Below are 15,630 nucleotides of genomic sequence, written 5' to 3' on the forward strand. Positions count from 1 at the left end.
GTCGCCATGTGCGAATAGGTGGCAATATAAATGTCCTAAATTAAATAAATAAATAAATCCTTTCTGTCCTGCTTCCTGCATAGCAATGGTTCAAGGCTAATGTTTCTCTTCCCATACTTCAGCATTACATTCCACCACACTTTTTGGCTTTCTGTCATCCAGTTTGCTGTCTTCTCTTCCTTCATTTTTGGCAGTCATTTTTCATATTCATCCTTAACAACTTCTTTAAGTTCATTCCATAATTCCTCTAGTTCTCTTCAGAAAGATTCCTCAGTTTTTCCTTGAAAATGGTACATACTGTATGTCATTTTGCCAGATGAACTAGACAGGAAACATGACAAGATGAACAAATTCTACTATATTGTAAGACTATATTAACAGAATCTTACAAGTCTAAAAGTACAATCTTACCACCATCGCTCTTAACTACTTTCTCACACCCCATTATGATGGGTCTTTCCTAAGTTTCTTTAGCCCACTGGGGGTTCCTGCTTCTCTTATCTGATTGTTTTCTAAGCAGCATCTCTTCCCCTTGTTCCTCAAAGCCACACACACATTCTATTACAGTATATGTTCAAGATGATGTCCTTATTGACTTAATTCTTTAGCTTAATTTGAAGGTTTCACATAAGCAATTTGTGATCTATTCCATAGTCAGCGCCTGGCCATGTCCAAGTGAGGTCCTCCAACTCTGTTTAGCAATTATATAGTCAATTTGATTTCTATATACTCCATTTGATGACATCCATTTATAGTTTTGATTGTTTGAAAATAATGTTACTTATAAAATCATTGGAGTAGCATAAATTGATAAATTGTTCACTGGCCATTTACCATTAGCCAGCTTTATTTTAAATTCTGTTTTGTGTAAAACTTGATATGTGTGTATGCATGGAAGGGAGATCTATAGTACATGAAATGTTGGGGCCATAGAAGAGGTGGAATATTAAAGACACAGACAAAAAATAATTACAGAGATCATCTAATTTTTGTTCGTTTTACCAGTGTTTATATCATCTTCTGAATTAAAAATGAATATGATGATAACTGATTCACATATTTAAGCTCAAATCTGCACCAGTTACAGAGCAAGGTACGAACCACTGACTTAGCATTCTTTTGCCCCACTCTTTTCTATTTCAAACTTTTCTCCACCAGTTGGGAGGGGAGGAATAAAAGGAAGTAGTTAAGGCAAAAACCCATCCGCCCCTGCCCTCACAATGTTGTAGGCATATGTTTTTCTCTGAACACAATGGAATGTTACATCCACATTTTAACTTGGAAAGCACAGGTTATACTGTGTGTCTGCAAATATATAGGTTAGATTTTAAGACTCACTCTGAATTATATTTTATAGATAGTATAGGAGAAAAAATAGAAATGAAAATAAAGATTACAATTATAATTATGAGTTGCAAAGCATGAGAAACATTACGAAGTGGTATGTTTATGGAGATTCTCAGTCATTCAGGTCATGGTTGTCCCAAAGGTGCTTTTTCAAGAGGCAATTGGAGTTTCTTGCTTTTCTTTGAAAATGTTTTGCTTCTCATCCAAGAAGCTTCAGGAGGATCTTCAGCCAACACAACATATGTGCACACTTTAAATCCAAGAATACATTAACGGAGAAGTTTGTCCACCCCAAGGATAAAACACCCAGAGCAAACTGAGCAATGTGGTATATGCAGTCAACACAGATCTGAGACAAGTGCAGATCTGTACATTGGAGAAACAAAACAACCACTTCATAAACACATGGCACAACATAGGAGAACAAACCCATCAAGACAAGATTCAATAGTCCATCTGCATTTAAAAGACAAAGGCCACTCTTTTGAAGACAGCAAAGTCCACGTTTGGACAGAGAGGACTGCTGGTTTGAAAGAGGGGTCAAAGAAGCCATCTATGTCAAAATTAAACAGCCTTCTCTCAATAGAGGAAGAGGGATATGACATCATTTATTTCCAGTCTATACATAGTCTTTTCAACAGTTTCAAGAAGGCTCCACACTCATTTGCTTACTCTGGTGACCCTGAGGATACAAATAAACTTCCAAGTGGACTTAATGACTTGCTAAAAGAATGCAAATGACCAGCTGTTTGCAAGGAGTATAAATTCTTCCGTTCCCCACCATCCCATCAGAGCTTAAGAAGCTTCTTGGATGAGAAGCGAAATGTCTTCAAAGAAAAAACAGGAAAGTCCAGTTGCCTCTTGAAAAGGCACCTTTGGGATTACGAAGTTGCAAACTGCTATGATTATCGACTGCCCTGAAATATAATAATTAATACTCTTATTATAACTTAGTCATTGGTAAAGTTCTCTGAATCCCAAGGCAGCCATTCAGGTAAAGCTTTCCAGTGATATGATAATCTAACTTGTCTCATAAGGAGTAAGGAACTACATCTTCCTCTTCCAGGCTATGTTAGTTGATAACAGGTGAGAGAAAGAGAAAAGGAGGACAGTCCCATGATTGTCCCTTTCCATTACCATCACAGAAAGCAAGATCCCTCTACTTTCCTTATCCACCTCAAGCATTGTTTCCAGATGAGAAGAGGGAAACAGTGATACTGATGATTGAGATGACAGCTGATTTGAGAGCAGCAGAAGGTGCTGTTAACAGCTGTGATGGTGGTGGCTCCTCCTGCATAATATTTTATTTCCTTTCTCATTTGTCTGCTATGTTCCTTTTGTGGCCTTAATTTTTTTTTAAAGACTGAAACTGTGGCAAACCATGGAATCTTTGCAACAAAACTGATCCTGGGATTCCTTGTACCTGCATGCCCCAAGAGAATTATCTCCACTGTTGGTGCTATCCTGTAAGTCCAGGAGATTTATTTTTGAATTGATCTCATTTTAGCGGCTTCCTTATTCTAAGGTAGCTAACATAGGTTTCTTTGCCACATTATTCAGAAAAACATTGACACTGTGAATTTGGCACTCTTACGGGGTTCACTTTACATTGTTCCCTCATTATATATGAGGTACAATATATGGGGTTGTTAAGAATGTGGTCACCAAGAGAATGTGGTTATTAAGAGTGGACATTAACTTGATGGCAGTAAACAATAAATAAAACATATCACACTCAAAGACAAAATTGTCTTCAGCATTTTAGTTTCCATTTGTTTTTTCCTTCCTGTGGTCTGAGTATGTCTTCTCCATTCTTGCTTTAAATAAGAAAAATAACCCTTGAGGCTCTGTAGTCAACATTTAATATTTATATACCATACATGGCATTTATTTTCTAAGCTAATGTAACTTGAAATGTTTAATATATGGTTTTACTCTTCAGAACAATTAACAATTGTGGGTGAAACAGAGGCTAATGTCATAGTGCTATATCACTTGTACATCTAGAAATGTGTAATTTAACAATGAAATTTTATTGGCAGGATTCCTAGCAAGTTATTTTCCCCCAGAGTTATCCACAACTCTAAATATAGCACTCACAAAGAAATTACTACCTATGATGGTAAATCTGGTAAAAATCAGGCCAGGCTGTAGAGGTGAGATAGTGAGAAAGGTTACTCTTTTCTCCTTCACAACATTGTGCATATGCATGGTCAATCAACAAATACCAATGTTTATATTTATTTCACTTATTATTTTAAAAATTACTATGAATTATTTATTCAGTGGATATGTATGGCATGAAGAATTAGAAAAGAACGAACATATTTCTCTTTCACTATTAGTTTAATGATTTTGTACAGCAAACCTAAATCCTGAAATTTCAAAATTGAAACAGAAATCTTTAGAAAAGGATGGATTTTATGCATGATAAATAAGCTTGATTTCTAAGACCAGACAGAGTGACAAAAACAGTCAGTCAGCCAGACAGGGAGGGTTAATTTGCCATAATGGCAGAGTGAATTATTTTTTATCATGCTTTATCATGCTGTAAGTATTGGATTTATCATGCTGTAAGTATTGGACTTAATTTAGATCAAGATATAAATTAATATATACTATATTTTACTGTAGCAAAAGAAGAATCTGGTATAGGAAAGAATTCTGATTCCTGAGAATATTTTATTTTTATTTAATAAATTGCATGTTTCTAATTATTATAGATGCAGATGAAAGTGAAAAAGTCATAATGGAATGAAGAATCCCATGATCTACCAAAATTTTTATTTCCATTTCCTTATAGACATGTACTCTACAAGAATATATACTCATTCAATTTACTCTCAATCGCTATGATGCCCTTATTCTTACAGTCCTAGATAATCCTGAAGCCTACATAACCAGCTCTCAGTTTCACTTGTCAGATTTCTTAGTAGTAATTTGTTCAAGCTGACATCTGCCAGAATTATCCATCATTTACTAACTTATATAAAATTTCTAGCTGCCACAGTGGTTATAGGGAAAAGAAGAATTATATATTTAAAGTGTGGATAACAATATTTCTTGCTTCCATTCAATGTTGTTACAAAAACATTTTTGACGTTTTAGCTTGCCTAAAAATGCTCCCAAGCACATTTCTCTTTAACCAGCCCTAAATAACAACACCGCGATGTAATAATCGGTCTTCCAATTTTATATTTGATTCAAGTAACAAAGGGAATGACTTAAAATAAAATAAGAAAAAGGCAACCACTACCTGACAAGGTCAATAACTCTCTCCCTTGGGGCAGTGTTTACTGGCTCATCATTAATCATTATGATTTGGTCTCCTGGTATAAGTTTTCCTTCCGAAGGACCACCTGGAAATACAAGCATAGATTATATTTTATTGTATAATTTGTTATGCAGATGCTGTAATGCTGAAAATACTAGGGATATTTTCTCATACTGACACATGAATGTGAAATGCATTTTTCTGCAATATCAAATTAAAAATCAAATTGAACCAACATTGGCTGTGGCTTTAGTTGTGGTTTTGCTCTTCAGTTTTTAGAATCATTCACTGGAATATGTGGATAAGTGGTCACAGAGGCCTTCAATATAACAAAGTTAGAAAAAACTAGTTGGAATCCAGCAAGCTCCAGGCCCTTGTGGAAAGGTTCTGGAAGAAGTCGTTTGCTTGCTTGCATTCTTCTTCACTGTTAGTACTATAGCTTACTAAACTAAAAGTATGACACAAACCGAAGAATTTTGACTACAGAGGCTGTCTTATAGTGTTGCCTCTTTTGTATAGCAAAATAGTATAGAATAATGTCAACCTTCTCTAATACAATGTCTTCTAAATGTATTTGGATAGACTTTCCAGGCACTGTTGTCATCGGAAATTTTGGGAATTCTAGTCCCACTACATCTAGAGAATACAAGATTGGAACATGCTAATTAATGGAAACCTATCAGCAGAAGAGCTGTGATAATAGGAACCAATAAAACAATTAGATTAATGTTAGCCAAACGCAGAAATCATACCTGGTGTTACTGAGCGCACAACAACAGGTTTTTCACTGCCAGCCACAAAACCAAATCCCAAAATTGGGTCTCTTTTCATTTCTATTTTCCGAGGTGCTGGAGGTATAATTTGGTAACTGTCTATTCGGGGATCATCAAAAGGAGCAGTCTGAATCATGTGACTAAGGGAAAAGAAGACAAACATTTTTAAATCTAGGTAAGCTACAAACACAGGTTTCTAGTTTTTTTTTTTGTTTTTTTTAAATTTGATTTATATGCCGCCCTTCTCCGAAGACTCAGGGCGGCTTACAATGTGCTCAGCAATAGCCTTCATCCTTTTGTATATTTATACAAAGTCAGCTTATTGCCCCCACAAACTGGGTCCTCATTTCACCTACCTTAGAAAGGATGGAAGGCTGAGTCAACCTTGAGCCTTGGCGAGATTCGAACCCTGCAGTAATTGCAGGCAGCTGGTCTTAATAAGCTTAATAACAGGGTGCCTTAAACCCCTGTACTACCAAGGCTCTTAGTTGAATTTAAAAAGGATATCAATACTATTTAAACAGTAAGAATGTATTTTTATAATTAAAACTATAGTCGTCAACATACTTAGTACAATAAAAAAATTAATTTGGTAATTTGAGTAAAAATGGATATCTCAATTTACAACCCTTCATTTAGTGATTCTTCAGAGTTACAACAGCAACTGAAAAAAAGTGATTTGTGACCATTTTTCACAGTTATGACTATTGCAGCATTCTTATGATTATATGATCAAAAATTGGATGCTTAACAACTGGCATGTATCTATGATGGTTCCAGTGTCCCAGGGTCATGTGATCACTTTTTGCAATCTTCTGACAAAGTCAATGGGGAAGCCATATTCACTTAACCGTGTTTCCAACTGAACAACTGCAATGATTCATTTAACAACTATGGCAAGAAAAGTTGTAAAGTGAGGCAAAACTCATAACTACTGTCTTGCTTAGCAATGGAAATTTTGGGCTCAATTATGGTCATAAATCGAGGACTACTTGTATGCAGTTGCAAATCCATTAAGACACATCTACAGGTAGTCCTTGAATTACGACCACAATTGAGCCTAAAATTTATGTTGCTAAGTGAAACATTTGTTAAGTGAGTTTTGCCCAATTTTAGGACTTTTCTTGCCACATTTGTTAAGTGAATCACTGCAGTTGTTAAGTTAGTAATATGGCTATTAAGTGAATCTGGCCTCCCCATTGACTTTGCTTGTCAGAAGATGGCAAAAGGTGATCACATGACCCCGGGACAGTACAACCATCATAAATATAAATCAGTTGCCAAGCATCTGCATTTCGATCATGTGACCATGGGGATGCTGCAACACTCATAAATGTGAAAAATAGTCATAAATCACTTTTTCAGTGCTGTTGTAATTTTGAACAGTCACTAAATTAACTGTTGTAAGTTAAGGACTACCTGTATTTCATTACAATTGGTACAAAAGAACTTCATAAAGGATCAAACTCAAAATTCTATAGATTTTTAAAAGGATTAATCAGTGTCAGTGAGAAAGACAATAGTTTAGATACAGTGGACAAGTATTATGTCTTTTTGAATTAAGTTTTGCAACATTCAGTGTGTGTGTGTGTGTATGCACACATGTATACATATGGGTGTATAATAAACATAAAAATGTATTTCATTTTTAAAAAAGAATCTTCAAGAAAGGAGAAAAATAAAGTCATACCTGTATAAAGCACTAGATATATTTTATAAAATACTTAGGTCTTTTTACTAAAGCAGCATGAAATTAGTGAGTTAAATTCATCCTACATCTGGTATTCATGTTATACTGTATAGAAAGGCCTATTCAATGTGCTTCTAAGATATGGTTGTACGGTTGGTGTTATAAAGTTCTTCTGTAATTAAAGGTAGCTACACATTTCTATTTGCACATAACATATAACTGGATTTGTCAAGTGTTAGTAAAAATAAGATTAAATCTCATTTCATAAATCATACTTTGGTTGGTGGCTGAATAAATTCAAGCAAAAGTTGTCAAACTTATATTGTAGCTCCCAGGGATCAAATTGGTTCTTTGCCTAGCCAATCAGGTTCAGCCTGTGCAAGCACACAGGATCACTAGATTTTAATCAATGACTAAGAGATCAGAGGTGGGTTTCAGCAGGTTCTGACCAGTTTTGGAGAATTGGTAGCTGAAATTTTGAGTAGTTCAGAGAATGGGTAGTAAAAATTCTGACTGGCCCTGCCCCCATCTATTCTGTGCCTCCCAAGTCCCAGCTGATCGGAAGAAAATGGGGATTGGGGAGGGAATGGAGATTTTACAGTATCCTTCCCCTGGAGTGGGGTGGGAATGGAGATTTTACAGTATCCTTCCCCTGCCACGCCCAAGCCACACCCACCAATCCATGCCACGCCCATCAAGCCACACCCACAGAACCAGTAGTAAAAATTTTTGAAGCCCACCACTGTAAGAGATGTATCATTCATGAACCTGCCTTGTTTAATCCATTCTAGTCCAGCCTCTCTCATTTTGCTGACACATCATCTGTATATTTTGCTCTAGCTTTCTTCCATACACTCTGGCTGGAATAGAAGGAACAGTGTGATCAACAAGGTGAGGCAGGCATCACTTCTGCTCCACAGCTATTAGTGCATCAAAAAACCACCAGTTCCAGAAAGGGGGACAGGAAGCAGTGCAGTAGAGATATTAACTTGGCTGGAAGAGGAAAAAGATGGAATGCCATCCCTTCCCAGGTTGCAGGATTAAAGCAGCCAAGTCCAATCCACTATGATTTCGACTCAGGAAAAGAGCTGCTGTGTTCTCTGAAGAACTCTCCCACCAGGCCTCTTCCTTGTTCACTATCTAGCAGCTGCTCCTAGATGGTACAGCACTGATCCCACCCCTTCCCACTGCCACATGGGAAGTTGATGTAATGTTGTTGAATAAAATCCAAGTTGGCTAAGAGTCTATGAATGGCAGAAGTAACCATAAATGTGCCTGCTGCTCTTACTATTCAAGACAACATATGAAGATTGCTCAGTGCTGGGGAATCTTTGCACCATCTCTTTCAACCTGCTGATTCACTTGTGCATGGTTCATTGCGATACAGGTAGTCCTCAACTTACAACAGTTCATTTAATGACTGTTCAAAGTTACTATCACACTGAAAAATGTGACATGACTGTTTTTCACATTAACGGCCATTGCCACATCCACACTGTCATGTGATTAAAATTTGGGTACTTAGCCACTGCTTCATATTTATGCTGGTTGCATATCCTGGGGTCATGTGATCCCCTTTTACGACCTCTGACAAGCAAAGTCAGTGGGGAAGCCAGATTCACTTAAGAAGCATGTTACTAATTTAACAACTGCAGTGATTCACTTATCAGCTAGCAAGAAAATAAAATTCATTTAACAAATGTCTCATTTAGCAACATGAATTTTAGGCTCAATTATGGTCATAACTCAAGGACTACCTGTTTTGGGTCAAGTGCTACACATATATGTATATATTATGACTTATGTACAAAATCTTCTGTAGAGTTTCTCTGTAGCTACCAATGATATGATCAGCATATTGAGATCATGTGGTTTTTAAATTACTTGGTTTACCTACTCAACAATACAGCTAATAAGTAAGTCATTCTGGGAGATTTTCAGGGCAGCTGGTCTATAGAGCTAACATGGCTCTGTATTAGTAAATGGGTATATTGGTCCAACATTTTTTATTTTATTTACTTTATTTTATTTTTTAAAGTAGGGTTTTATAGCATGGTGACTTTTATATACAATACATTCTTTAAAGATACTATTTTTACAGAGTTTTAATAGTTTTGCAAAGTTTTTATTCAGATCCTGAGGCTCTTCCATTCTAATACAAAGTTTTAATATCTTAGTTTGCATTCAAAACGTTCAAGAGCTTCGAAGCTTGGTGTTGTACTAGGCCCCTGAATTCCTTAAATAGCCTAGAAAATAGATCCTAGGATATATGTAAAAATAATGAGGCAACTTTGCATACTATCAAGAAATGTGGGCCTCTCTTTTTATACAACTGCCTTGTAATCCTTGAGATTTGGGAACCAAGATATATTTTAACTGAAGGAAGTTTGTCATTTATCACTGAAATGTAATAATGACATAATGAAAATTACTGATGATAAAATTATACATCCATATTCATACATGTATACATATATTGAATTTTGCAAAACTTAAAAAAAACAGAATATTTGTCCGCTGTATCTAAAGCATTATCTCTCCCATAGACACTGATTAATCTCTTTAAAAACCTATAGAATTTTGAGCACAATCCATTATGAAGTTCTTTCATACCAATTCAAATGAAATAAATATGGGTGTTAGTGGATTTGCAACTGCATATCCATATTTTCTCAAAAGTGTCACTAAATTTAATCAATTTTATATCCTATTAAGTTTGCTGGGGATTATAGTTTTGCTTATAAAAATATATTCTTACTGTTTAAAAAATATCAATATCTTTTTAATAACTAAAAAAGATTACAACCAGGCTGATAAAATAAAGTACTTGAGGAATCCATTTATTGTCTTTACTGCACTAAAATAAAATTACACCATGATAAAATGGTAGCCAGCAGTAAAATGGGTACATTTTAGAATCTTTGAACTTGTACAGTAGGGAAAAGCATTCATATAAAGGAAAACAATAAAGGTCAATCAATATATTTAAATGATTTTTTTTCAATAAATGCACTGCACTTTTTAAGTTCTAATAATTTAAAATGACATTCATTTCTAAAATTTAGGTACAGAAATTCTGCACTTTTAGCTTACATTTGTATTTGTTTTCAAGAACTCAGTACTTTTATTGTTTGTCTATTTTTTCTTTGTTAACATTTACAATAAAATATAACATAACTCTAGGCAGTATCTGGAAATTCTGGCCTCCTAAACAAGCAATAAATAAACTACACATTAACAAGGTCCAGGACTGTGTGCCTCCTTGGTTCTGTAGTTAATTCTTATTATGGACATTTAAATACATGTTTCTCCATTTCTCATTTAGGGAAATATAATATTCTGCCTTTTTAAAAAATATTCCTCAAAATATTTCATTCTTCTAGGAGAGGGGTGGGTGGTGACTTTCTGCAGTATCACACAGGGTGGCTGGGAAATAAAAGGAGAGAAGGCAGTGCTATGTATAACCGTCCTGAGCTTCTGAACAATAGACAGGATACAAATCAGTCAAACAAATAATTCATAGGTGGAGATCAGCAATATGGAAAAACCAATTTTAACAGGTAGATCTGGGCTCTCTTCTTGGTCACATCAAGGAAAGAGAACCCTTTCCTCACAAAGGTGTGTATAAGTGTGTGTGTAATTATGGCTTATTTTACATCTACAAATATAAATTTTATTTGTCTGCAAGTTCTCCATCGATACTTAAATCCTCTAAAATAACATCATTTTATAGTACCATATAAGTAAGAGCCATCTGGATGAGCATATGGCACAAGTGTAATTAAAAAAAAATAAAGATTATCATGCACAAACATGCCAAAGGCTATATGACATGTATAAATCCACATACAAAAGAACAGGAAAATAGAAACAAATCTACAACTATAAGCAAATAAATGCTGCTTATAATTTGTAATACTGGCGTGGGGGGAAATAATACTTAGAATTAAAGCCTATGTAATTTTATTTCAGAGAGAGAAAAAGAGAGAGGGCACCCACACTATCTGAATTATAACACTAATTCTTTTCTCAAACAAAAATTGAATAGAATTTGGAGATCTACCAGAGATTTCAAATTGCCTATCAACTAAGAAACTGACATTTAACAGTTTAATTTTGAAAAATTTTAATGTATAACCTTGATTAACTATACAATTGTTCTTCAGGGGACAGTGATAACAGTTTCTAAATCAATAAAACTAAATAAAATTGTCTCTGAATTGCTCTTTCTCATACTTATAATATGTTTATCATAAATACTGATTATCAAATGAGCAAATGTTTGCATTAAATGCTTTGCAAATGATTCATTTAAATTAAAGTTCAACTATTATTTTTCATTTTGACAAAAAAGTATAATTGGGACTGCGGAACAGTATTAGAAATTCTGCAAATAATTTATTCTCAAACATCCTTCCACTGCAACTCTATGCTTAACTATTGTCTGTACTTGATCACATATACTATAGTGATTTACTTCTTCCACGTTATTACATGTGTATGGGTAATATATCTGTCATATTATCAATAAACGTGTGCTATAAAAGTGAACTAAACTGAGAAAGCATTTTTCAATCTCACAAATATCCATCAGTAAACCGTTGAAACTGAAACACAGTACTGTATACAGCAAAAATGGATAAAGGACTAAAATGGTAGACCCTTTAATGAACGTTTACAAAAGGACAAACATCAGATTTTTATTTGTAAGAAATTTGACAGTTCTTTAACTCATATAATCTGGTCTTGTTCAACTGTAATCTTATTTTGGTTTCAAGCTGCTATATTAATGAATTTTGGGGAATAGACATTATAGTTAAGGGTTTTCACATGATATTTCAAATAATTGGAAACAAACTCCTGATATAAAGGATTGGATCCAGAATAGGAGGTTGTTATCTATTTGTCAAAGGTCTTTATATTCTAAAAAGGAGAAGATGAAGCAGTATATTTCTGTGTCATTGAAGTTTGGGAAGCGTACAAGCAACTATATTTCTGTAATAATGCACTCAAGCAACTTTCGCTAGATAAGCCAGTATTCTACTGTGCAGAAAAGAAATGTATTATTAAAGGATAAACCAATTTTGGATTATGCTTCTATACAACCAATTTCTATTGATGGAAGAGGAATTGAAATGTATAAACTATTTTTTATTTTTTATTTTTCTAGGCACTTTTTATGTTCTTACCATTGTGAAATCAGTGCTTCCAGCTTGTGGCATGACACAGAAAGAGACTGTTATTCAGGTAAAAAAGAAAGGCAAAGGCTAATTGTTATAAGGCTACATAATAAATAAAAATGATTAATTATGGTCATTAACCAGCACAAGTCAACATAAGCCTGAATAATTAACAATTAGAACTACTATCCTTCATATCTAATAGTATTAAAAATTAATTCTAAGACAAAAACTGAAAAAGATGCAACATAAAGTATTAAATACATTTATTTTTTTATTTATTAAATTTGTACACCATCACTCAGTAACTAATAAATTAAACATAAAAATTAATATAAAAATAAAGTTAATATTAATTGATAAGTAAGATCACAATTTAGAAAAGCAATACTAGTCCGAAACTTAGTTAGGAAATTACAGAATAACAGAGAAGAGTTGGAAGGGGCCTTGGAGGTCTTCTAGTCCAGCCCCCTGCTCAAGCAGGAAACCCTATATTATTTCAGACAAATTGTTGTCCAATTTCTTCTTAAAAACCTCTAGTATTGGAATATCCATAACTTCTGGAGGCAAGTTTTTCCACTGATTAATTGTTCTAACTGTCAGGAAATTAATGAGTTGTTTATCAAATTTGCCTCTGGCCAATGCTTAGCATGACACAAGATTACAAAGGGTTAGAAGAATAGGCTGAAAAGAACATGCCCTTATCCAAAGAAAATGCAAGGGGAAAAGAAGGAAAATATCTAGAACACAATTACTGGATGGGGAATTCATGGTTTGAAAGCTGCACTTTGAGAAGGACTTGGGTGAGGTTACTGACTACAAGTTGCCCGTGAGCCAGCAGTATGAGCCAGCTGCTAAATACTATTCTGGGCTGCATTATAAAAGAAAGTATTGACAGGTTAAAAAAGGCTCAAAGGAGGGTAATGTAGATGGTACAAAGGACATGAGGGCATACTCTATTAGGATAACCAATGGAACTTGGGCTAGTCAATCAGATACTCAAAAAGACTAAGGGAAGACATGGTATTATTTGTTAGGTGTACAAAAGGATACTCAAATATTCAGAAATTATTTTCCACTACCCCCAAAACTAGGATCAGAAATGATGGGCATAAATTGCAGTTATCTAAAATTTGTTTAAATGTAAGGGAAATTATGAACAATATCCTCTTTTGAAATCTGCATGACCTGCATAATTTTTAAACCTTAGCTCCCCACTAACAGGCCTTGGGTTTGATAGTCAGATGGGCTTCAGGAGTTTGACAGGTGTGTGGGGAGGTTTGCTCCATAAGTAGACTAGGTTTTTATTGTCTTTTGCTGTTTTAATTTTGTAAAATCACTCAGAATTTTCTGGAATAAGATGGCTAAAAGTTCAACAAAGAAAAAAAAAAGTACAATTCAGCTTTTAAAAATTTGGATTGGATTTATTCCATGGCCAAAATGAATCCAGCTGTGCACCTTCTGTGCTATTGCATTTGTTTTGAATTATTTGAGGGCAATAGCTATGCCACCATTTTCCTTTATTTGCAAGAATTTAAGGGTGGCCAATGCAGTCCTTTGAATACTTGGAATAATAGAGGAGGTATGAGATGTCCTACTCCAGGAAGTGTGAAAAACTACCCAATTTCTCTTTTGGCTTCAGAGGGTAAAAATCTATATTTCTATCCTATAAAGTCATTTATGCAGAAGTTAAATTAACAATGGGGTAGAGATGTAGTCCTCCCTTTTTTTTGTTTTTTTTTGTACACAAGTTTTATTAAAAATTTTCTTTCATTATACCTATTTTATGAACAGAGGATTGACCGTGTCACATCTTATACATCACTTTTTTCATATTCATCCCTTTTATATAATTCTTTATCACAAATTCATCATTTTTCTCCATGTCTTGTTATTTCATTTTTTCCCCCCAAGTACATTTTACATATTTCCAATTTTGGCCATAATATTCTTTTTCCATATTTCTTTATCTTATCTTAATCTCTTCTTAATACATAATACATCAACAGTATCACTATCCGCCCTTTAATTCTTAATTTCTTACAATAACATCAATTAATTATCTTATTTCTTCATTTACAACATATATTTTTTCAAAATCCCCATCCCACTTTTTAACATTTCAGTTTTGTCTCTTAATTTAACTTGTCTTCATAATTAAACCCAATTACCATTTCATATTTCATCTGCTATTCTGTTTTGCTATAAGCAATATACATCATCATATTCACTTCTTACATTAAAACCCTTTAACTTAATTGAACTTCCACAATTAATAATTTTAATACAGTTCCCTTAAATCTACTAATATATACCTTATTTCCCTTCCTCCTTTCCACTATTCTTCCCCTCTTTAACCATTTTCTCTTGGTCTCTCCAAAATTCCACTTCTTTGTAATTTCCTTTTATCCTGTTCTTTTAACTTCTTTTCTTTTTTTTCTTTTTATATTTATTATCTCTCTTCTCCTGAATCCTTTTTCTCACTTTTAGATATATTACTCGAGTAATTCTCCCCAAGTTTTCTCCTAGTCTCTTTCCACTCTTTTCTTTGTTTGATTCTTTTGCCAGCAGTTGCCTCTCTCAAATCCACAATAGACCAACTAAGTATCAAAGATGTCAAAAATATTTTAAATCCACATAAAGAGTTATTTTCCTCAGGTTTCTTTTTCTTTTATTATTTTTAATTTCTCCAAATCCAATTTTAAATCCAGTTGTAAAATTTTATTTCTTGGGCTTTAGCATTTTAACCTCCTTTTTGTTCTTCTCCCTCCATTAACTTTCCCAAGTGCCAATTAGCCACTCATTTGCACTCCAGGACACCTTTTAAAGTTGTTAAAAATATTCTTTTTTACCTATGAGTTGGCCAATCACTCACCCAGTACCAGCACTATGTTCAGACACTGTTCCTGCACAAAAAACGTAGTCCGGTTGCCCCAGCTTCTGAGTGGTCATTTTTCAATGGCCACCACCCCCGCCGTCGTTTCAAAGACCAGCCTCCGACCTGTCGAGGAACTTGCCTGTTCCACTTGATCGTCCAAGGCATCTATCCTTCTTCACCGTCCCTACAGGATGGTTCTGGTCCGAAGACACCTCCCCGACAGCGGTTTGTCCAGCTGTATTTTTGCGGAGCTCGTCAGAATCCGCTATTTTTCCAGCTGGTCTCACCGCAACGCTTCTGGTTTCCCTTTTTTGTTAATATAGTGAACATTAAATGACTGTGAAGGTTATATCTGACCTTCAGCTTTATATCTTCATGAAGAATAAAAAATATATGCAAATGAACATAGCCATGCATGCAAAAATAGCTTGCTGGACTTTGCATAAATGGCTATACAGATATTGCAAAGATATCATGAAATTCTTAGG

At 34.5% G+C, this 15,630-nt stretch overlaps 1 protein-coding gene across 1 annotated transcript in view; it reads right to left on the reverse strand.

Annotated features, from left to right (window-relative positions):
* The window catches only part of FRMPD4 (FERM and PDZ domain containing 4), a 298,999-nt gene that overhangs the window by 69,817 nt on the left and 213,552 nt on the right, over positions 1–15,630 (reverse strand). The window contains 2 exon segments of the mRNA XM_087895290.1: positions 4,604–4,706; positions 5,374–5,534. Of these exon segments, the coding sequence (XP_087751416.1) occupies positions 4,604–4,706; positions 5,374–5,534 (264 nt within the window).

Source organism: Pantherophis guttatus, chromosome 5 (genome assembly GCF_059756535.1).
Source record: "Pantherophis guttatus breed Tessera chromosome 5, ASM5975653v1, whole genome shotgun sequence".
In the NCBI taxonomy this organism is placed as follows: domain Eukaryota; kingdom Metazoa; phylum Chordata; class Lepidosauria; order Squamata; family Colubridae; genus Pantherophis; species Pantherophis guttatus.